This window comes from Leptonychotes weddellii, chromosome 2, assembly GCF_054177405.1.
Source record: "Leptonychotes weddellii isolate Sample4059 chromosome 2, ASM5417740v2, whole genome shotgun sequence".
NCBI classification, from domain to species: Eukaryota; Metazoa; Chordata; class Mammalia; order Carnivora; family Phocidae; genus Leptonychotes; species Leptonychotes weddellii.
Window position 1 is genome coordinate 23,675,557 of NC_138370.1, and position 24,373 is coordinate 23,699,929.

Consider the following 24,373-nt stretch of genomic DNA (forward strand, 5'->3'; position numbering starts at 1 on the left):
TTTTTTTTTTAAAGATTTTATTTATTTATTTGAGACAGAGAGAATGAGAGAGAGAGAGCACATGAGAGGGGGGAGGGTCAGAGGCAGAAGCAGGCTCCCTGCCGAGCAGGGAGCCCGATGCGGGACTCGATCCAGGGACTCCAGGATCATGACCTGAGCCGAAGGCAGTCGCTTAACCAACTGAGCCACCCAGGCGCCTCAGCGGAGTTGTTATTCCTATTCTTGTAGCTTCTTTTGGAGATTTTAAATAGTTGTGTTTGTTATGATGTTAATTAAATGAGGGGCGCCTGGGTGGCTCAGGCATTAAGTGTCTGCCTTTGGCTCAGGTCATGATCCTGGGGTCCTGGGATCGAGCCCCGCATCGGGCTCCCTGCTTCTCCCTTTCCCACTCCCCCTGCTTGTGTTCCCTCTCTCGCTGTCTCTCTCTCTCTCAAATAAATAAATAAAATCTTAAAAAAGATGTTAATTAAATTAGTGATTTTGCTAAATAAGCTTAAAGATATGGTGTGACCTCCTCATATAAAATTATATTGTACCCTTATTAATTGCCATTGAGAAGGGATTCATGTTCTTTGTAATAGACCCTCCTTCTTTACCTAATAAGGTAGAAGACCCCTTATGCTTTCTTTCTTTCCCTGGAAAGCCACTTCTGATGAGAGCTTCCTGACTCTCTATAGCCAAAGGTACTGTGGCTAGAAATTACCTTGCTTAAATTGAGCGGATGATAGTTTTTTGAAGCTGATCTGGAGAACGATATAGAACTTATTTAAATCATAACAGAATTAAACTCAACAGAGGGGATTCATGGTTTTCTGAATTTGTGGTTTGCAGAATTACTTCTAGGTTATACATGCAATTTTGTCTCTGATTAAAATGCTTCTAAGGAAATGTTTAAGATATTTCTCACTAATGTACCATATATTTAAAGTCGCCACTAGAAGTCCTGGTATCAGTGTACCTGTCATTTCAATACTGCATTGTTTGACCCTCACTTTTATTCTTTATTGCATTATATGTGTGAGTAAATTTTGTTTGACATCTGAAGTGAGGTACCTTGACTAGGATCCTAGTGAATTGTAACAAAGATTACCAGTCTTTCTTTTTTTCCTCACTCCCCCTCCTCCCTTCCTGTTATGAAGCCAGAGGTATCAACCTCACTGTTGTTTAATTTCCCTGGTGTATTTATATATGATATTTTCAAATGACCACTTTTGGTTATACAATTGTGTTTTTTCTTCTTATTAAAGAATTAAAGTGGATTATAATATCAGAAAATAAAAGGATATTGCACATTGTTTCTCCTTGTTAAAATATTAGCTTACTCCAGGATGGTCCTAATAAACACTAAACAAGATACCAGATAAAAATAAACTTACTCATTTATTAAAATTTTTTTAGCACTTTATGATGTGGGGATACAGTAATGAATAAGGCACTCATGATCTGCTTCCTGAGAGGGAAATCTACAGGTTTGTAGGGGATATAGAGATGAACAAAAAAGGCATAGGTATAGGGAGATGAGTCTCATGATGTGGGAAAACAAGGCGTTGTGGTTAGCACATAGGAGAGCCATCTGATACATATTTGGAAGTATTGCAGTATTTCCTGGAGAAAGTGATGTTTAAGGCAAGACCTGAAATAGGAACAGGAGTTAGGTAGCGGAAGAGTAGAGGAAAAGTGTCATAGGCACAGGAAACAGCAGGTGGAAAAAGAGATCATAGTATCGACAGGCAACTTCATGAAAGTAGTTCAGCGTGGTGAACTGCTGAATATGATGGAGTGAGGGATAGAGATGCAGAACAAGGAAAGCAGATAGGCCATGTTTACATGAGGAGTTTAATTTCCTCCTAAGAGGTATTGGGGGGTTTAAACACAGGAGTGACATGAATTACATTAAAAAAAAAGAAAAAGAAAAAAAAGAATAACTTGGGCTGTAGAGTAGAAAATGGATTGTAGCTGGGCAAGGGTCATGGTGGGAAACCTCCTTAGGAGGCTGAGAGAGCAATCCAAGGGAGAGGCAGTGGTGACCCGGCTTGGATGGTTGTATTGAGAGTGGAGAAGGGGATAGATTCTAAATACATTTACTAGAGTCAGCAGAATTTGGTGTGATGATGACAGCCATGTGTCAAGGATCATTACTGTGTTGTTGCCACGAACAACAGGGGTGAAAACCACTGAAGAGAAGGAGCAAGCTTTGGAGCTGAGGAGTCACAGTTGATTTTAGACATGTTAAAGGAAGGAGGGCTGTCAAATAGCAAGGTGGAGGTGGCCAGGGGCACTTAGATATCCAGGCTGTGGCTCAGAGGGCAGTTTTTGTTAGAGATAAAAAACTGGGACTAAGAATTTTGAGGAACTCTTAGTATTTCATGTTTGCATGGGGGAAGGGACAGCAAAGGAGTTGCCTGCCATTGGCATAGAAGGAAATTAGGAGATACGGTGTGCCGAAAGCTAAGTGAAGAGCTACATAGGAGCAGTTATCAATCTGTTTTAAGTCCTGCTGAGAATTTGAGAAACTGAGGATTTAGAATTAATCATCAGTTTTGGCAACATGGCAACCATTTGTAACCGTTGACCCCAGCAGCTTTGGTGTATTGGCTGACAAAAGAGTGTTCCGGGGAGAGAGTGGTTTTTGGGGGCATGTGCTATTAAAACAGAAAAGGGTCCACAGGCTTTGGGAACATAAAGGTGCTATAAGCAGAGCAAGAGTGGAGTAGTGGAGTGGTGTGAGTAGAAATCACATTAACATGAATAGAAGAGTTATTAGATCTAAGGAACATGAGAAAGTATGTATAAATAACTTCTTTTTTAGAAGATTGGTTTGGAAAGGGGCTACTCATTCATTCATTCATGTGACATATTTGATGGGTTTTTATTATGAGTCAGGCACAGTTTCAGTTATAGGGGAAAGTGGACTGAACACAGGAGACCAAGCGCCTTCACTTCATTTCACTGAAATGAGCGAAAGAGCCACGTGACTATCTGAGGGAAGAATGTAGCAGGCATCGGGGAAAGAGCTAAGTGTCTGAGGGTGATTGTTTGCCTTATTTGAGGAACAGTGAGGATAACTGAAGCAAAATGAGTAAGGGTCAGAGTGGGAGGAAATGAGGCTAGAAAAGGAGCTTAGGCCGGATCATTTAGGGCCTTACAGGTGGTGACTATGGCTTCATATTTTATTAATTACAATAAATATAAAGTAGAGTGATGGGAAACCCTAGAGGGTTTGGAGCAGAAAAATGACGTGATTAAATTTAACAGGATTTTTTTGTTTTTGTTTTTGGCTGCTATAAAAGGGCAAGTGTTTAGACAGGGAAGGCTGTTAGGCTACTATAGTAGTCCCAGCAGGAGATGACACTTGTTTGGATTAGGCTGGTAGCAGTAGAGATGGTGAGAAGTGGTAGATTGTGTATATGTTTTGAAGGTGTAAATTGTGAAGGATTTGCTGATGAATTCTCCATAAGGGGTAAGATCTAGAGACTGAGAGGACAATGTTTATTTTGGTTGGATCAGCTGAGTGAATGGAAGGATCAATTATGGTGGAAAGATTATGGGAAAAGTGGGTTTGGGTGAGAAAAATGTAGATTTCAGTTTTGGATATGCTAAATTTTAGGTGCTTATTGATATTCAAGCAGATATCACAGTTGGAAATGCGATTCTGGAGTTCAGGGGAAAGGTTGAGGTTGGAGATGTAACTTTGGGAAACATTAAGATATAGATGGCAGTTAAAGCAGTGAAAGGAGATGAAAGAGGGAGTGACTGGAATAAAGAACAGAGGGGGCCCAAGTATTGATGTAGAGGGCACACTGACATTTAGAGATCAGGGAGATGAAGAGAGCGCATTGAAGAGGGTCTGAGAAGGGACGGTAGTGAAAGATGGAATGTTGAGAGGTGTCGTGTCCAGAAGCCTCAGGAAGAACATGTTTTAAGGAGGAGGAAGTTATCACCTGTTTTAAATAGCTGAGAATCTGAAGGGGATGAGGAACTAGACCTGACAATTAGATTTGACAGTGTGGAGGCCCTGGGTAACCTTTCCCAAAGCAGCCATGCTGTACTGGTGGGGGCGAAGGCTTGGTTGGAGTCTGTTTAGGGGAAAATGGGAGTAGAAAATTTGAGACAGTGCGTGTGGACAACTCTTTCATGGAATTTTGCTGTAAATGAGAGTAGTTCTGTGAGTACAGACTAATTAGCAGATGGGGGGTGGGAAGATGAGATAGTTTTCTTTTTCTATTTTCTTAGTGTAATGAGGAGTGAGGTTGTTCCCTGAGTAAAAGGAGGAGCAAGCAGATGTTAGAGGCTTGGAGAGAAAGAAAGAGGTATGAAATAGTCATCTCGTTAGTAGGAAAGTGGGAAATATAGAATATTTAACAGTCACTACTGAGGATTCCTTTGAGATCTCTGTCATGAATTTAAAGCAAGCTGAGTCATCTTGGCTGTGTTTTATCTTCAACTATAGTCAACTCTTTGAGTATAGGCATCAAGTAGGTAAAAAAGCTGGGTTTAATTAGAATAGGGGTTTTCCTAGATAAAAAGTACCACGGAGGGAGGAAGGAGCAAAAGAGGTCAGAGTCCAGACGTACAAGGGAATGATTATTAAAAATGGGTAAGAAAGGAAAAAAGACATTGTGGGGAGTGGGAGGGATAAAGTATATGGAAAAGGTGATAGGATCAGTGGATTTGGCTCTGAAAGTGGAAAGAATAGTTGTATTGGGGAGGGCATCCTGGAAAGCAAGCCAGCATGCTGGTGTTCAGAGGGTGGAATGCTTACAATTGAAGTTTGGAAGTAGTGACTTTATTGGCAATTATAAGGTCAAATGACTCTCGAATGGGTGGCTGAAGTCAGTGGAGGAAAAGATTGTTGGAAATGGAAGGATCAAAGCACTGAAAAGGCCACACTTTTAGGTGGAATTATCACAGGTGTAGTAGTGAAGGGAAAGACAGTGAACCAGGCAGTAAAATCTTCAATGAATGAAGGGATGTGATTTTGAGGTCACAAGATGCGGCAATCAGGAATAACAGATGGTACAGTCCTATGTCGCATGCTTCAGAGGAGCTGGACTTTTGAAGGACAAGAGAAAATGGTGATGAGCTGTAAGAAACTCTAAGCAGGGGCGCCTGGGTGGCTCAGTTGGTTAAGCGACTGCCTTCGGCCCTGGAGTCCCGGGATCGAGTCCCGCATTGGGCTCCCTGCTCGGCAGGGAGTCTGCTTCTCCCTCTGACCCTCCCCCTTCTCATGTGCTTTCTCTCTCTCTCTCTCTCATTCTCTCTCTCAAATAAGTAAATAAAATCTTTAAAAAAAAAAAAAAAAGAAACTCTAAGCAGGGGAAGGATTCGAGGAAGGAGCACAGGTGTGGTGTTGATGGAGAATGATGTACCAGACAGGATGAAGTTGAGAGTTTGGAAGATAACTGCTGATTGGAAAGGCTTGCATTTTATTTTGGTCATGACTGATAAGAAGGGAAGTGAGGCATGGCTGTTGACTCAGGTTATGTTTACTAAACTATGTTTCGTAACTAATAGCCCACCGAAATCAGTTCTGATTTTGATAGTGTAGATGGGTTCAGATTCTCATTTCTGCCTTCTTCTGCCTAGGTTGGTAACCACTGGTTGTAATGTGTATGAATGTAGATCATTTGGAATTTATTCTAAAATTCAAGTAGCAAAAATCTGAAAGGGAAATAAAGTGAGGTGATATGGAGATAGAATAAGGAAGTCCTTTTGTTGGAATTCACTTAAGGAAAGAAAATGAAAATGTGACCCCTAATACTGTTTAAATAAATGGCTAAATAAATCTCTCTGCTTTGTGGTTTGAAAATTAACATTGATTCTTTTTGTCCAGAGGAGGAAATGCTACCTAGTGATGTGAAGAAACAATTGACTTCAATCTCTGAGGATATGATGGATCTGGCTAAGCGTCTTCCTGACACTTTGAAAAAATTGGAAAATCCACAGAGGTTATATATTACCTGTTTTTACCAATTCTGTTTGTTCTTACTGCACATTCCTATTTATAATGAATTACTGTTTATTAAGGTAGACTCAGAAATTTTCAAAAACATTTTTTATTTAAATTCAGTCTAGTTGACGTATACTGTAGTATTAGTTTCAGGGGTAGAATTTAGTGATTCATCAGTTGCATGTAACACTAAGTGCTCATTACATCATGTTCCCTCCTTAATGCCCATCACCCAATTACTCCATTCCCCCACTCACCTCCCCTCCAGCAACCCTCTGTTTGTTTCCTATAGTTAAGAGTCTCTTATGGTTTGCCTTCCTCTCTATTTTCATTTTTTTAAATTTTTCCTTCCTTCCCTATGTTCATCTGTTTTGTTTATTAAATTCCATATATGAGTGAAATCATATGGTATTTGTCTTTCTCTGACTGACTTATTTTGCTTAGCATAATACCCTCTAGTTCCATCCAGGTCGTTGCAAATGGCAAGGTATCATTCAGGACACTGGGATCATGACCTGAGCCGAAGGCAGACAGTTAACCAACTGAGCCACCCAGGTGCCCCGCAGGATTTCATTCTTTTTGATGGCTGAGTAATATTCCATTATATATATATATATATATATATATATAGACACACCCACACACACACACACACACACACACACACACCCACACATCTTTATCCATTCATGAATCAGTGGACATCTGGGCTCTTTCCATATTTTGGCTATTGTGGACATTGCTGATATAAACATTGGGGTGCACGTGCCCCTTCAAATCACTATGTTTGTATCCTTTGGATAAATACCTAGTAGCTCAACTGCTGGGTTGTAAGGTAGTTCTATTTTTAACTTTTTGAGGAACCTCCATGCAGTTTTCAGAGTGGCTGCACCAGTTTGCATTCCCACCAACAGTGTAAGAGGGTTCCCCTTTCTCCACAACCTTGTCAACATTTGTCATTGCCTGAGTTCATTTTAGCCATTCTGACAGGTGTGAAGTGGTATCTCATTGTGGTTTTGATTTGTATTTCCCTGATGCCTAGTGATGCTGAGCGTTTTTTCTTGTGTCTGTTGGCCATTTGTATGTCTTCTTTGGAGCAAATGTCTGTTCATATCTTCTACCCATTTCTTGCCTGGATTTTTTTTTTTTTTTTTTTTGGATGTTGGGTTTAATAAGTTCTTTATATATTTTGGATACTAGCGCTTTGTTTGATAAGTCAGTTATCTTCTCCCATTTCATAGGTTGCCTTTTAGTTTTGTTCACTGTCTCCTTTGCTGTGCAAAAGCTTTCTATCCTGATGAAGTCCCAATAGTTCATTTTTGCTTTTGTTTCCCTTACTTTGGAGACATATCTAGCAAGAAGTTGCTGCAGCCAAGATGAAAGAGGTTGCTGCCTGCATTCTCCTCTAGCATTTTGATGGATTCCTCTGTCACATTTAGGTCTTTCATCCATTTTGAGTTTATTTTTGTGTATGGTGTAAGAAAGTGGTCCAGTTTCATTCTTCTGCATGTGGCTGTCCAATTTTCCCAACACCATTTGTTGAAGAGACTGTTTTTCCATTGGATATTCTTTCCTGTTTGGTCAAAGGTTAGTTGGCCATAGAGTTGAGGATCCATTTCTGGGTTCTCTATTCTGTTCAAAAAATAGAAATGGAAGGAAATGTTCCTTCTATCCATATTTTCTTGAAGGTTTTTATAAAGAAAGGATGCTGCATTTTGTCAAATGCCTTTTCTGCATCTGAGAGGATCAAATGGTTCTTATACTTTCTTTTATTAATGTGCTGTATTACGTTGATTGATTTGCAGATATTGAATCACCCCTGAAGCCCAGGAGTAAATCCTACTTGGTCATGGTGAATAATCCTTTTAATGTACTGTTGGATTTGATTAGCTAGCCTCTTGCTGAGAATTTTTGCATCCATGTTCATCAGGGATATAGGTCTGTAATTCTCCTTTTCAGTGGGGTCTTTGGTTTTGGAATCAAAGTAATGCTGGCCTCATAGAATGAGTTTGGAAGTTTTCCTTCCATTTCTATTTTTTGGAACAGTTTCAGAAGAATAGGTATTAATTCTTCTTTAAATGTTTGGTAGAATTCCCCCGGAAAGACATCTGGCCCTGGACTCTTGTTTGTCGGGAGATTTTTGATTACTAATTCAATTTTCTTTCTGGTTACAGGTTTGTTCAGGTTTTCTATTTCTTCCTGCTTCAGTTTTAGTAGTTTATATGTTTCTAGGAATTTATCCATTTCTTCCAGATTGTCTAATTTGTTGGGATATAATTGCTCATGGTATTCTCTTATAATTGTTTGTATTTCTTTGGTGTTGGTTGTGATCTCTCCTCTTTCATTCATGGTTTTATTTATTTGGCCTTTTTTTCTTTCTGATAAGTTCTTGAGGGGTTTATCAATCTTATTAATTCTTTCAAAGAACCAGCTCCTAGTTTCGTTCATCTGGTCTATTGTGTTTTTGATTTCTCTATCATTGATTTCTGCTCTAATCTTTATGCTCTTCTCCTGCTGGATTTAGGCTTTAGGTGTAAGGTTAGGTTGTGTATTTGAGACCTTTCTTGTTTCTTGAGGAAGGCCTGTATTGCTATATATTTCCCTCTTAGGACTGCCTTTGCTGCATCCTAAAGGTTTTAAACTGTTGTGTTTTCATTTTCATTTGCTTCATGTATTTTTAAAATTCTTCTTTAATTTCCTGGTTGACCCATTCATTCTTTGGTAGGATGTTCTTTAATCTCCATGTATTTGTGGTCCTTCCAAATTTCTTTTTGTGGTTGACTTCAAGTTTCATAGCATTGTGGTCTAAAAATATGCATGATATGATCTCAATCTTTTTGTACTGGTTGAGATCTGATTTGTGACCCAGTATGTGATCTGTTCTGGAGAATGTTCAACATACACTGGAAAAGAATGTGTATTATGCTGCCTTAGGATGAAATGCACTGTATATATCTGTTAAGTCCATCTGGTCCAGTGTGTCATTCAAAGCTCTTGTTTCCTTGTTGATCTTCTGCTTTGATGATCTGTCCTTTGCTGTGAGTGGACTGTTAATGTTCCCTACTATTATTGTATTATTATCAATGAATTTCTTTAATTTTGTTATTAATTGGTTTATATAGTTGGTGCTCCCAAGTTAGGGGCATAAATATTTACAATTATTAGATCTTCTTGTTGGATGGACCCCTTTATTATGATATAGTGCCCTTCTTCATGTCTTATTGCAGTCTTTGGTTCAAAATCTAGTTTGTCTGATATAAGAATGGCCTTCCAGCTTTCTTTTGATGTTTATTACCATGATAAATGGTTCTCCACCCCCTCACTTTCAATCTGGTGGTGTTTTGGGGTCTAAAATGAGTCACTTGTAGACAGCATGTTGATGGGTCTTGTTTTTTTATCCATTCTGATACCCTCTATCTTTTAATAGGAGCATTTAGTTCATTTACATTCAGAGTAATTATTGAAAGACATGAATTTAGTGCCATTGAATTACTTGTAAAGTCGCTGTTCCTGTAGATTGTCTCTGTTCCTTTCTGGTCTTTGTTACTTTTGAGCTCTCTTTCTGCTCAAAGATCCCCTTTAATATTTCTTGCAGGGCTGGTTTAGTGTTCACAGATTCCTTTAGTTTTTGTTTGTCCGGGAAACTCTTTATCTTTCCTTCTATTCTGAATGACAGCGTTGCTGGATGCAGTATTCTTGGCTGCATATTCTTCCCATTTAGCACATTGAATACATCATGCCAGTCCTTTCTCGCCTGCCCGGTCTCTGTGGACAAGTCTGCTGTCAGCCTCATGTGGGTTGACTGATAGAAATTTGCTTCAGTACATGCACGTAGACTGATCTATAAATTTGAGAAATATCTTTCCAGTTGTTAAATTGCCCATTAAGAAGTTTAAGGCTTTTTTATCTGCTTTGTAGGATGTTTTATGAAACAAGGCAAAATAAAATTCAGATGTCCACAGAAAGGAAAATATTTTCGATTCAAAGTTGTCTTTTTCTTTTGTTATGGGCATCTCTCATTTAATTATATTCATGGTTTGGTCACCTAAAATGTATAAATAAAAACAACTTTTATATTTAGTAGCTTCATTTTTTGGGTTTTTATCTGATTTTATAAATAGGAATTTTACGTAATCACTAGACTATTAGAACAGGAGGCATTCAGATTTTAAATGCCATTTTATAGCTAAAGCCCTAGATAATTTGAGATATTTGGATTAATAGACATTGGATTACCAGTGCCTTGTAGCTAACTCTGGAACCAGACCTTTCCCTAGCCTTAATTGCTGAATGACTTCCTTTAATAGCAGGAATGCTCTTGAACAGGGAATTATTACAATATAGTTATATATTGAGGCAAAAATACTTTGTAGAATGTCATGCAGTTAGTTGAAACAGAATTCTGATTCTGACAAAATACAGTGTTAGTGTATTTTTTTTGGCTGAGATTTGTGATAAATTTTGATTCTGATATTTCAAAATATGATGATTCAGCTCTTTTTCAAAGTCCTTTTTCCCCCCTAGCAATTTGTTTTAGTAGTTTTTATGTAACCGAGAATTTCTGAAAGACGTAACTGTCAAATGGGGATAGGTAACAATAAAGCCATTTCATATTCAATTTTACATTTTTCCCTCTGAAAGAAAAATAATCACTTTTATGTGATGTTTACATGTATTTCAGATTTTTGTTCTAGCACTTAAACTATTGAATGTAAATTATGTCTGCTTAATGCTTTGCTTTGTAATAACAAAGCTAAATAGGTTTTCTTAAAACTTGAGAATGGGAAATAACTGGATTCATTTTTTAGTAAAGAAAGATCTTGTCAAGTTTCAGTGTCAAACAAGGACTAGTTAAATTTATTTCAGGTTCTTTGTAAGAAGCCTACAGTAATACCTAATTTACCAAATCACTCCTCAAAACCAGAGAGGAACAAAAAATGCTAAATACATTTAACATTCTGAATGCTAAAATACATGCCATAAGCGTGAGTTCAAACTCATTTAACTGCATTTCCAGTGGAGTGCATGAGGGGACATTCAGAGCATATTTGCTTCTCATTTATAGATACAGTTTGATAAGCTTAGATATCCAGTTAAAATGAAAAGCAGGTATTGATAAGGAATGGGATGCACATGACCACAGCTAGAAGTTAGAGCTGGCAATCTGTGAAAGAGTGTACAAAAGTGTAAAAATTAGAACTGAGAACTTGTAAAATAGAGTACTTTGAGTTTTGTTACAGAAGGGAACAGCTGTATGCTTCAGTGGACCTGTAAGCTATTGGATTGTACAGTATTACTCATTGATTTAAATTCATTACACATCTGTTATATTGCTGTCATATACTTAACATTCTGTTGGGTGCTGAGGCTTTCTGTAGGCTACTAATATGCATAATAACAATCCTAAGAAAGAAGGAAAAGTATATTATGTTTTACCAAAGACAGCCTTTGATATTTGTTAGAGTAAATAGTTATCTTACGTGAGACATGTCATTCTCCGATGTTAGCACAGAATAAATGGGCCCTTACAGTCTTATCAATCTGTACCTCACTGTCACTGTGTTTATGTGTTACAACTTTCCTATGCATTCCTACTGAAGTATTTACGTACAGGTCTTATATTTGAATACCTGTGTATAATAAATACTGAGTGTTCTTTATCAGATTTGAATTTTGGAATGTTAGAATTAGTGAGTTTTTAGGTTTTAAATTAATTTTGATTTGATTTTGTTTGTATTGATGTGGACTTGTCACCTTGAGCACAACTTTGGTGCTATTTTTAGCATGGAAAAAAATCATGAAACAACTCAGCATTTTTTTTCTTTTTTTTTTTTTTACTTTTTTGTTGTTTTTATTATGCACTCATTAATACACTGCATAACCTTCTAGAAGGGGTAGATGAGTATGACTGAACAACTCAGCATTTTTGATAGTCTACCCATAAATGATCAAATTTTTATTTGAATCATCAATATAAAACTTTAAAAGTCATGTTGGATTTTATGAAGTATTGTTTTCAATATAAAGGAATTAGAAGAGCTAAACAAAAGTGTTAATTAAATTGGAAAAATGTCTCAATCATATTCCCTTTTCTCCCTCGAACTTGTACTTTTATGAAGTAACTAAAAATTGCTTTAGTAAACCCTTTAACCAACAGATAGTATGCTTTATTTTACACTCTAGCAGTGGTTTTCCTTTGCAGTTAACCAGGTTTGTTATAAATAGCTGTTTAAAGTCACTTAGTTAGAGGTGCTGGGTGGCTCCGTCGGTTAAACTTGTGCTTTCAACTCAGGTCATGATCTCAGGATCCTGGGATCGAGCCCTGCATTAGGCTCCCTGCTCAGTGGGGAGCCTGCTTCTCCTTCTAGCTCTGCCCCTTCTCCCCACTCGTGCTCTGTCACTCATGTTCTCTCTCTCTCAAATAAAAAAAAAAAAATCTTAAAAAAAATGAAGTCATAAAATATAAAAAAATAAAAAAGTCACTTAGTTAAAATGTTATATTAGCAATTACAATTAAGGAGTTAAGAAATTCATATCATATTTATTCATAAACAACTTCTCCATATTTTCTTATTTGTTATATTTGTGCACTGAAGGGAATTTTTTTTTTCTGTTCTGAAGAACATGTGTCTGGTTTTGTGATTATTGAACTTGCACAGTAGCATCGTTTTTGAATTATAACATAAACACTCTTATATGTTACAGTTGGGACTAGTAATTGATTGGCAAATTGAATCAGTTAAAACATGGTAACTTAATATATTAGTGTATATTTGTTTCCCAATATTTTGATATTTATCATGGTTTTTTCATTAAATATAGGACTGCTCTTTGGAATTTTGCAAAGTGGTTCTTGTTTAAGGCACACCCATAACGTATCATCTGCAATTTCTAGTTTTAATTTCTTTAAAATGGAGTGAAAACTTAAGACACTTGAAATAATCTAAAGGCAGAGTCCTAGGAGTTTTTAAGAGTTTTCCTCCTTTTATAGTTGTTTTGACTATAGTTAATCAGACAGAAGTTTTTTTAAAAAAGGAAATTGCTGTGTCTTTCAACATGTTCAGCTTAATTTTTTTTTTTTTTGGTGGTCATGTATCATTAATTTGACATATTTAATTAAATTAATTACCACAAAAAGTATATCTGGCATAAAGAATTAGTCTGTGACCAAACACTACTGACACTTAGGAAGCATACAAGTGAATAAGCGTATAAGCATATATACTTACTAAGTGTACAAGTTGAATGTAGAAGTACCTTGCTGTTCTAGAGAGTAGCCAACAGCTCTAAGCATATTTTGGTTATTAGGGAATGAAAAATAACTGTAATCCAGTGTGTCCTTTAAATGAAGGTCAATTTAGAAAGCTTATACTTATTAGAAAGCATTACAACTGTGCTGGTAGTTATTGAAGTTAAAGTTGAATTACCCTTTCTTAATTTTTTTAGGATTTCTATACTATTAAGTGATATTTCAGAAAATCTGTATTCATTGAAGAAGATGATACCTGGTTCTACCGAGACCATTCAGTTTTTACCATTGGAAGATCCAACTGCTGATGGAGTACAACAGAAACAAATTAGAGAACATAAAATTTTTACTAAAGTTAAAGATGAGACATGGGACACAACACTTGATAATTTAATAAAACACGATGAAGGAAATGTACTTCAAAATGAAGTGAAACAAGAAGAAGATGGACTTGAAGCTGGATTAGAAGAAGGCAATAAGTTGAAAGAGAACACAGAAAGAATTTGTTTGATGTCGTTAGATATTACAGAACATGAACTCCAGATTTTGGAACAGCAGGCTCAGGAAAAATTTCTTAATGATGCTACTTGCAAATCTCCTGAGGTACTAAAAAAATAGAATAGAAAACAATTTTTATTCATTAGTAGGGGTTGGCTGATTTTTTCTGTGAAAGGGCAGTAAACATTTTAGGCTTTGCAGATCAATCACACATTTTCTGGTGTTACTATTCAATTCTGTCTAAAAATTTAGTGTGAGGGCGCCTGGGTGGCTCAGATGGTTGGGCGTCTGCCTTTGGCTCAGGTCATGATCCCAGGGTCCTGGGATCAAGTCCTGCATTGGGTTCCCTGCTCAGCGGGGAGCCTGCTTCTCCCTCTGCCTCGCTCTCTGTCTCTGATGAATAAATAAAATCTTTAAAAAAAAAAATAAAAATTTAGTGTGAAAGCAACTATAGACAAATGTAAACAAATGAGCTTGTTTGTGTTTCGATAAAACTTCATTAACAAAAACAAAAAGTGGGCTGAATTTGGCTTGTGAGTTATAGTTTGCTGCTTTTGACTTAGTATAATAAGCACAAATTAATGGTTTTGTAATGGAAAGATTTTAAAGTGCCAGTACATATTTGCTGTACTTTACTATTTTAGTATTTCTCCCTATTTTTATGTAATAGATACCTTGGCTTTTTGTGGATTTCCTATATATCTACTAGTGTTAACTCTTCCAAACTTGATTTTTGGGAGTAGTTATATTTCCTCATACAAGATTTTCTTTACTTACTAATGTGAGAGGGTTTCTAATAAACTAGCGTTTTTGCTTGACACCAACCTTTACTGTTATCTGGAGAGTCAGTGACCTACGTTTTTTTCTTAATAGATTGTTTTGAAGCATTCTATATTATCTGTCAACTTCATGTTTAGATTTCTAATTATTATGTTCTGAGTAGTTAATTTGTGAGGTTGTTTTTCTCCTGGCTAAGTTAAGAATATTTTTTATTTTTTTTAAAGATTTTCTTTATTTATTTGACAGAGACACAGCAAGAGAGGGAACACAAGCAGGGGGAGTGGGAGAGGAGAAGCAGGCTCCCCGCGGAGCAGGAAGCCCGATGCGGGGCTCGATCCCAGGATCCTGGGATCATGACCTGAGCCGAAGGCAGACACTTAACGACTGAGCCACCCAGGCGCCCCAAGAATATTTTTTAAAATACTGAAGTTTTATTAGAGAAATCTTTGTGTTTCTTTTATTGTAAAGACAGACCATAAAATGAGACATCATATTGCTGTATTCTTTTATCTCATTTGTTTTTCATTAGTTTAGAAAATTACCTATGATGCCCATATTTGGTAGCATTTTATACATTTTATTTTGTAATAACTAGTTTTTAAAATTAAATTTGGAAGTTATTTAATAGGGTTATTTCCCTCTTCCCTTTTCAGTTTTCTAATGTCAATCAAAAGTCTTAGTATTTGAGAAGTTCTCTGTTTGGTAACTATATTAGTAATCACTTCTACCAGTATCTAAATACATTTTATTTTAAAATGATTTTCAGACTATTCTCATGCCAACCACTTGTAAAACAGATTTCCCTTTTAGGAAATATCTTTTGCTAATGTCTGCATCACCCTTTAACTTTTTGAAAATTTCTTATTAGGTATACATTTTAAGACAGTATTTTTCATATAATAATATAGAATTATGATCAGGATTTCATGATCTGTCATCTTTTATCCCAATTATTGCCATTTTTATTGTGTAATAATTAGCAATTTTTTTTTTACTCATTAAAGACCCTATTTAGAAAGTAAAAGAATTTTTTTCTCTTTGTATAAAACTTATTTTAAAATCCTTTTTTAAGGGGCGCCTGGGTTGCTCAGTCAGTTAAGTGTCTTGACTCTTGATTTCGGCTCAGGTCATAATCTCAGTGTTGTGAGATTGGGCCCCTTGTTGGGTTGCATGCTGGGCATGGAGCCTGCTTAAGATTCTCTTTCTCCCTCTGCTCCCCCCCCAATAAAGAAATAAATAAAATAACATCCTTTTTTTTTTTTTTTTTAATTTTATTGATTTGACAGAGAGAGAGACAGCGAGAGAGGGAACACAAGCAGGGGGACTGGGAGAGGGAGAACCAGGCTCTCCGCAGAGCAGGGAGCCCCATGTGGGGCTCGATCCCAGGACCCTGGGATCATGACCGGAGCCTAAGGCACATACCTAACGACTGAGCCACCCAGGTGCCCCTAAAATCTTTTTTTTTTATTATTATTATGTTAATCACCATACATCACATCATTAGTTTTTGATGTAGTGTTCCATGATTCATTGTTTGCGTATAACACCCAGTGCTCCATTCAGTACATGCCCTCTTTAATATCCATCACCAGGCTAACCCACCCCCCCACCCCCCTCCCTTCTAGAACCCTCAGTTTGTTTCTCAGAGTCCATAGTCTCTCATGGTTCGTCTCCCCCTCTGATTTCCCCCCCTTCATTCTTCCCTTTCTGCTATCCTTTTTTAAGACTTGATTTTTGCAGATTAATTATGGCTATGCTTCCTTTTCCTACTTTCAATTTAAAGATTAGACTTTTGGGATCCTTCTATATTTCTTTTATGCAGGGGTCTCATGCTGTTGGACACTTACTTCCTGGGGATTGCCAAATTATTGTAAAGTTTTCTCATATCCAAACATTGGCAGTAGCTGAATAAATAACTTATCTGACATTGTTTTTCAAATATATATAGATGCTGTTTGTAAAATAGTGATTTATTTAGAGCTATTATTACAGTCATAGGAGCTTTTTGTGATCTTTTTAAAATTAGTGGATATAAGAGAACAACTGTTCTTAGAATAGGATAGAATAGAATAGAATTTTTCAACATGGTAAAGAGGTTCTTGTACTCAAGTTGGGACACACAGTTTGATATTGTTTAACCATTGTTGAACTTGTCACTTTGTACTCTCTCTGTAGGCTTTATATCAAGTCTGTTTGTCCTCTTGTCTGTCTTTCCAATTATATTTCTTTCTTTCTCTTTTTCTTTGATTCTTTGTTTCTGTTTATTCTCCTTTCTCTTCTTACTACCCTGTTTTCCTTTCTATCTCTGTTTCATAAAAACATATAAACAGGTATTATAAATTTATCTATTAGAGAAGAAGAGGAAGTTGTCTAAAGATATTTAGTATATAGGAACTTTATTTTGTAGAAAACAGGGTATAGAGTCAATTATATTGGAAAACTAATGTTCAAAATATAATTTTTTTAAAGCATTTATCTTCCAAGGATAATGAAGAGGATCTATCTTATGTAATTGAAAGTGATGAAGATTTAGAAATGGAGATGATTAAGGTATGTTTGAAGTTATGGAAATTTACTTCCTTTTCAAAAAGGACACTTAATTATGTAAAATATTACCTAATTCTAAATGTCCCCCACAATGAGATTACTATCATTTATGTAACCATTAGATTTTATTTTCCATTTCATATTTGTTTACATCTTTATATGGCCTATGAATAATGTTTTAGTAGTAGTATACTAATTTTTCTATATTAGAAGACATATTCCTGTCAGGTCACTTCTTTTAAATCTTTTCCTGGAATGTTGGTAGTGATTTTGCCCTCTGCTCTTGAAATAGGTTTCTTTTTCTTCCCATCCATGTGTATCCCCTTTTATTTGGGAGTTCTGTTGTTATACATTCAATATTCTTCTTTCCTTCTTTTGATCTTAGTTACTATGGATATATTTATTATATATAATTTTCTAATGTTTTAAATTATTTCATTTACCCCTATTTTATTATCAAAGTATTATTTTATAATTATGTATATTCTACCACTACATCCATCGTCCAGTTTCTTTGCCAGGTGTGAACCAGGGATGGACAATAAGAAAGAAAAGCTTAAATTTCAAATTGAAAATGAAGAAAAACACAGAAGTTCATCATTATTTGTGCTTTTTATTCCTTATCTTTAGGTCAATGTGATTTTTGTTCTTTTCTTATGAAATGAGATTAGGTTCCTGTTTTTTTGTTTTGAACCAGAGTAGTGGGGAGTGATTAGGAATGTGGATTCTGAATTTAGATGTGGGTTCACATCCCAGCATCTCCATTTATTTGCTGTGTGACTTTGGGCAAGTTTCTTAGTCCTTTTGATACTCAGTTAACAGCTGTTATTATTTAAGGTGTTATTTGTGAAGAGCTTAGTACAGAGCCTGGTATTTCTTAAGTGTTTAATAAATATTAGCTAATAGTAATAATAGGACATAAATACTAAATCATATTCCTTCATCAATTAGCCATTTCTCTGAGGAGTGCTGTTCAAGTAGCACATTTATAGGACACTTGCAGACTTCCACAAACTTACATTGTATATTGAACCTCTTAGAAGGCATTCTGGATGCCCATATGAGAGAACTTTATTTTCAAAATGCTTTTCTAAGTATATTTGTTGACTTGAATAAAGAATCAGGAACAGAATCACTCTTTTTCTTTTCTAGGCCTGAAATGAATACACTTTTTAGAAAACCATTAAAGTCAAGTTTATTAAATGGGAGGTTTAATAAAAAGAGAAAATGAGAACTGTAGTTTAATAATTCTTCCTGTCTCTTTTCAGTAAAAAACTATGCAGATGAAACAATTTTGAAATATACTAATGTTCTTTAAATAGATAATCTTCATTTAGGGGAAAAAATCCAATATTATCAAGCCAAAGTAAAGAGCAACTTTATTCACATTTGTAATAATCCATTCCTAAAATTATTTGAATCTTTTATTGTTTTCATAATTCATGTAAACAAATTCACATAATTCACAAAAAACACATTCGTTGCTTGTTTACTATTTAAATCTTATGCTGACACGTGATATGGAGAAACTCATTACAAAAATAACAGTAAAGCCCACATTTACCTCTTGGCAATTGAAAACACTGACGTATGATAAAGGAAAAAAGTTTTAAATTCAAATTTTATTCAAAATTTTGATAACTTTCCCCACGGGCAGTTCATGATATGCTATTAACGAACACTGTTTTTGCTGGAAGTATTCCATCTTTGGCCTTGTGCCTTAGAAACCATTCTTGAGCACATGTTTAAACTAGAGCACACATGTTCTTTTGTGGTATTGGTTGCACATCTGCCAGCTTTGAACAAAATTGTAGGTTCTGTTAATAATACTTCTTTTGTGTTCGGTGAAAAAGATACGACACTGTCAATGGTTTTGCTTTTAAGATTTCTTTCAAACTTTCAGTCTTCAGAAAATCTAAATACTGGCACGGCAGATCCTGTTCATCCAAAATGTATAAAAATGGGAAGAAATCTGGATGTTCCTTTTGAAGATGATGAAGATGAGATTGAAGCTATTGAAGACGAAGAAGATGATGCAGGTAAGCACTGCAACGTGTTTGAAAGGACTCACCTCTGATACCTACTGCTGACTCTAATTTAGGGTCCAGTTTTTAAACAATTTGGAGGCAAAGAGTTTGTGGCATGTAATTAATGATGTCCTAAAAACTTGTCATTAAATCCTTTGGTGTTTGGTCTTTATAAAGCACAATCTTACTATTTATGACAGTAGAAGTATAGAAGCATTGTATTATTTGGTGCACTTTGTGATGTGAAACTTTCATTCTGAATTTTATGTTTTGTAAAAATAATAGAAAATCATTAATAATCATTAATTAATATCATTAATATTAAACATTATTGTTAAAGGCATAGGTACATTGTGACTGTTTTTCAGGAGCTTATTCCTTAAAACAAGTGGCACAATTTCAGATAGCAAAATGGACTGATTTTCATACTCTATGTGCCAACTATAGTAAGGAGTCCATGAAATGAACCTCATGTTATTCAAGTGTAAGTAAGAGTATTCATTATGGCAAACCACGGGGTCTTCTCATAAAGTAGAACACTCCCCTAGAGCTATATTCATCAATATTATAATGTGGGACAATTAAAATACATATTGTAGGTGGAAAATATGTGAGAATGTTAAAGAAAATGTTAATTCTCTTTGTTTTCTTGCATTAAATGAAGGCATAACATCTCCCAATCAATTTAGTTCTCTATTTAGAATTGTTAAAAGCTGAGAAGTATAATAATGCATTTTCATTTGTTTATAGATGAATGGTCTTGATTCTTCACTTTGCTCTGTCTTGGCCACTCATGAACTGTTCAACCTGAGTAGAAAATAAAAGTCAGTTGAGTAAAATCAATGTAACTCCATTGTGCTATGCAGTTAGAATTGTGGTCAAGGATTTGGTGGAGTGGTAACTAAAATGAAGATTTAATTTTATCTGTGGATTTTATTTGTGATAGTAATGTAACTTCTGATTACTATTAATTGAAAGTTGGTTGTATGGTGAAATTCGCATTGGTATATCGCTTGCCATGGTTGGGTTTAAATGTTAGGTTTTGGAACTATTGCAAATTCCAAAACATCATTTTCTTATAATGTTGACCAAAGGTTCTTATAGTGAACCATTTTGTAGTAGAATCACAAAGTTCTAATCCTTAGTATTAGGTAATAATCAAAGTAACTGAAATCATGACTGGTATCCAGAGAACCAAGTTAGTTGGATTTAAAAGACAGAAAACAGTAGCCTCTGGTACTTATCACTATATTCTTTAAAAGAAGCCAATGAAATAAAATTTTATTTCCCATCACTTGTATTTTAACATAAATGACCATTTTATTTTATTTTAAGACCATTCATTACCAGGACCTAATGCAAGCCAAATTAATTCCCTCAAGATCTATTTTGGCCATTCCAGTTTTAAGCCGTGAGTATAATCTCAGTTAATTAAATTGCATATTCACAATTTTCTTCACAAAGGAAAAATAGCAAATAATCCACCTGTTTAATAGTAATAGTACAACTTCACTGTAGTTTATACATTCCGCACTGTATTTCCTGTAAGTGACTACAAAGATATTTTAAAATAATATTTATTTAAAATTTGTATCTATACATTGTTTTTATAAGAGAAAATGGCTTCCTTTACCAAAGAGAGTTCTGTGTAGACACTAGTTTAAACACATTAATAAATTAATCTTAATTTAATGTTGAGTTGTTTTTCATTAAATAAGTATCTGTGTGTCTATTTTGTACAACTTATTGTCCAAAGTGTTGTAATAGAAATTCATGAGGTAACGGTTTGAAGAACAGTGATCATCTTATCAGTTTTAATATATTCAAATGTATTTATATCTAAAGGGGCACATTTATTAAGTATTAAAATGAGATGACTAAAACTGAGGTAAGGAACAAGTAATTTTGAATAAAACTAATAAGAATGTAAAAATCTAGACTGGATTTTTCCTATTCTGCAAATTTAAAATTTAACCCAGGGAAGCATTTCTTTCTTCTTTTCTTTGATCTTAAATTTTTTTTTTATTAAACTATGTCCTACATACAGAAAAGTGCACATGAATGTATAGATCAATGAATTTTTACAAACTAGGCACCCTGTGTAACCAGGACTCACATAAGAAAAAAATAGGTCATTATCAGCACATCAGAAGATCACCTTTCCTATTGATTTTTCCCTCAACATTTTATTAAAAAATTTTTCAAAGATATAGGAAAGCTGAAAGAATTTTTTTTTACTATGAATACCTGTATATTCAACATTTTAGTATACTTGCTTTATCATATATCCATCTATCACCTCTCTATCCATTCCTTAGTCTACCTAAATTAAAAAATGCATCTCAGGATAGACTGGACATCATTATTTGTCTCCCTAAGTACTTCAATGTATAAATCATTAACTATAGTTAAATATTTATGGTTTATTTCTTTTGATGTAAAATTTACATACAAAGAAATGGTCAAACCTTAAATATGCATTTGCACATCTTAAGGGTACATGCATGCACCCCTGTAGCCTAACCCTTTAGTCAAATATGGAACATTACAGTCACTCCAGAAAGTTCCCTCATGTCCCTTCTCAGGCAATCCTTGCCTCTGGAGCATTTATTTTATTTATTTATTTATTTGAGAGAGAGAGAGAGAGAGCATGTGCGCATGCATGCGAGAGAGAGAGAGAGAGGGAGAGAGAGGGTCTGTGTTTGCGCATGCGCGTGCAAGTGCAGAGAGGGGCAGAGGGAGAGGGAGAGAGAGAATCTTAAGCAGGCTTCATGCCCAGTGCAGAGCCCAATGTGGGGCTCCATCTCACAACCCTGAGATCATGACCTGAGCTGAAATCAAGAGTTAGATGCTTAACTGACTGAGCCACCCAGGTGCCCCTCTTTTATTTATTTTAATCAATAAATTTATGCATATATTGAAGCTCAAAAATGTAAAAGAAATTCTATTAGAGGGGTACCTGGGTGGGTCAGTCTGTTAAGCTTCTGACTCTTGGTTTTGGCTCCAGTTGTGATCTCCAGGTGGTGAAATTGAGCCCCTCGATGGCTCCATGCTCAATGTGGAGTGTGCTTGAGATTCTTTCCCTCTCCCTCTGCCCCTCCCTCTGCTTGTGCATATGTGCTCTCTCTCTAAAATAAAATAAATACAATCTAAAATTAAATAAATAAATGCAATCTTTCAGAAAAATAATTCTGTTAGAGGTAGTGAAAAAATGAAACATTTTTCCACCTGTCCTTATTTATTTTTTTTTTAAAGGTTTTATTTATTTATTAGAGAGAGAGAGAGATGGCGAGAGAGGGAACACAAGCAGGGGGAGTGGGAGAGGGAAAAGCAGGCTTCCTGCTGAGCAGGGAACCAGATGTGGGGCTCTATCCCAGGACCCTGGGACATGACCGGAGCCGAAGGCAGACGCTTACCAACTGAGCCACTCAGGTGCCCCTAGGTTTCTTGTTAGTAAAACAAAATAGCCTTTTGCTTTTTACCCTCCAGGGTTCAGTGGAAGGTGATTCATTCTGTTTTGGAAGAAAGAAGAGATAATGTTGTTGTGATGGCAACTGGTAAGTTGTACGTAAGCAGTAAGTTAGTCCTCTAAAATATAAAACTTAAAGGTTTTGAAATGCGTGATCTTTTATTACACTTTCAAAATATAAATACAAATACAAATGATATAAAATACAGAAGAGACTGATCTGAGATTAGATGCTCAAATTTATGCAGGAATTAGCTCTTAGGAGGATAGCATGTTAGTAGGGACCATTCATCTCACACAAGTACATTGTAAGAAGAAATCAAAGTACCAAGGCTTTATTTTTATTTCTATCAGTGTATTATTTTTATTTCCAGGATATGGAAAGAGTTTGTGCTTCCAGTACCCACCTGTGTATTCAGGCAGGATTGGCCTTGTCATCTCTCCTCTTATTTCTTTGATGGAAGACCAAGTGCTCCGGCTTAAGTAAGTAATGTTTTCTTCTTCCCTCCATCCCTCCCTCCCTCCCTTCCTTCCACTTTTATGTAATCTCTACACCCAATGTGGGGCTTGAATTTACAACCCTGAGATGAAGAATCGCAGGCTCTCCCCACTCAGCCAGCCAGGTGCCCCAGTAATGTTTTCATTGCTACATTATCACCCTTTTTTTTCTTCCATGAAGGAAACATGTAATCTATCATGCATGTTAAAATCTAGTTCCCAGGAACACATTTCTGTGAATGTTGCCCAATCTTTATTAGTGATAAATGACTCTTTGGTGGAAGGACTTATCTTCTTTCTAGAGTTCTCTATAATCCAAGGCTACCAGATGGTCCCAATAAAAATTTTTGTAACAGCAAACTCTAAGCCAGTTTACATCCATATCTCAAAATTCTTTTCTCTTCTGGTTACCCTTGCTCTTTAGCTTGGTATAAAGTATATACATGGAAGTATGTAATTTTTAGTTACAGAAAAATTTTAAACCTCTTTAACCTGAGCTTACAATCTTTCTGAAAAACATGCCCTAACAACCTGCTTTCTAATATGGCCTTTGAAGGAATTTGTTTATCAAATTAGTGAGTTACAAAACGAGTGAGGATTACAAAGAAGGGTACTTGGTCCATCATTATATTTCTTTAGTCGTTAAGAATGAAGTTGATCTTTGTAGTATGTACACGGCTCCAGAATATTTGTTTTTCTTCTTCTAGAATGTCCAACATTCCAGCTTGTTTTCTGGGATCAGCACAACCAAAAAATGTTCTAGAAGATATTAAATCGTGAGTAATTTATATGATTTCTGATTATGTGGTTGGGTGTCTATGGTATGTGAGAGAATTTTATACAAAATTATATATAAAAATATATAATTTATTTAAAAATTTATATAAAAATTTTTATTTAATGTGTGGATGAAATGTTCATAATTCAAAAATGTACTTTGTTGGGGCGCCTGGGTGGCTCAGTTGGTTAAGTGACTGCCTTCGGCTCAGGTCATGATCCTGGAGTCCCTGGATCGAGTCCCACATTGGGCTCCCTGCTCGGCAGGGAGTCTGCTTCTCCCTCTGACCCTCCCCCTTCTCATGTGCTCTCTCTCATTCTCTCTCTCTCAAATAAATAAACAAAATCTTTAAAAAAACAAATTAAAAAAAATGTACTTTGTTTTTATAGTACATTTGTAGAATTGTTCATTTTAAAATCTTTCAAACTTAAAGAAATCTATTATTTTTAGTTCTTGGACTGTGAAGTTAGCATTGTAGTCATATTGTTGTAAAATTTTGGTTTTGAACAAGAACTACCTAGTTTTGTCTCATTTTACAGATGAGCAAACTGAGGCCTAGAGAAAATAATTTGCCTAA

General features: G+C 35.6%; 1 protein-coding gene across 1 annotated transcript in view; it reads left to right on the plus strand.

The window, feature by feature from the left end:
* Positions 1-24,373, plus strand: part of LOC102739174 (WRN RecQ like helicase) — a 133,192-nt gene that overhangs the window by 41,095 nt on the left and 67,724 nt on the right. Inside the window, exons 9-16 of the mRNA XM_081812890.1 lie at positions 5,834-5,948; positions 13,397-13,802; positions 16,947-17,027; positions 18,928-19,063; positions 20,387-20,462; positions 22,541-22,608; positions 22,895-23,003; positions 23,726-23,794. Coding sequence (XP_081669016.1) covers positions 5,834-5,948; positions 13,397-13,802; positions 16,947-17,027; positions 18,928-19,063; positions 20,387-20,462; positions 22,541-22,608; positions 22,895-23,003; positions 23,726-23,794 — 1,060 coding nt within the window. The remainder of the gene's footprint in view (positions 1-5,833; positions 5,949-13,396; positions 13,803-16,946; positions 17,028-18,927; positions 19,064-20,386; positions 20,463-22,540; positions 22,609-22,894; positions 23,004-23,725; positions 23,795-24,373) is intronic.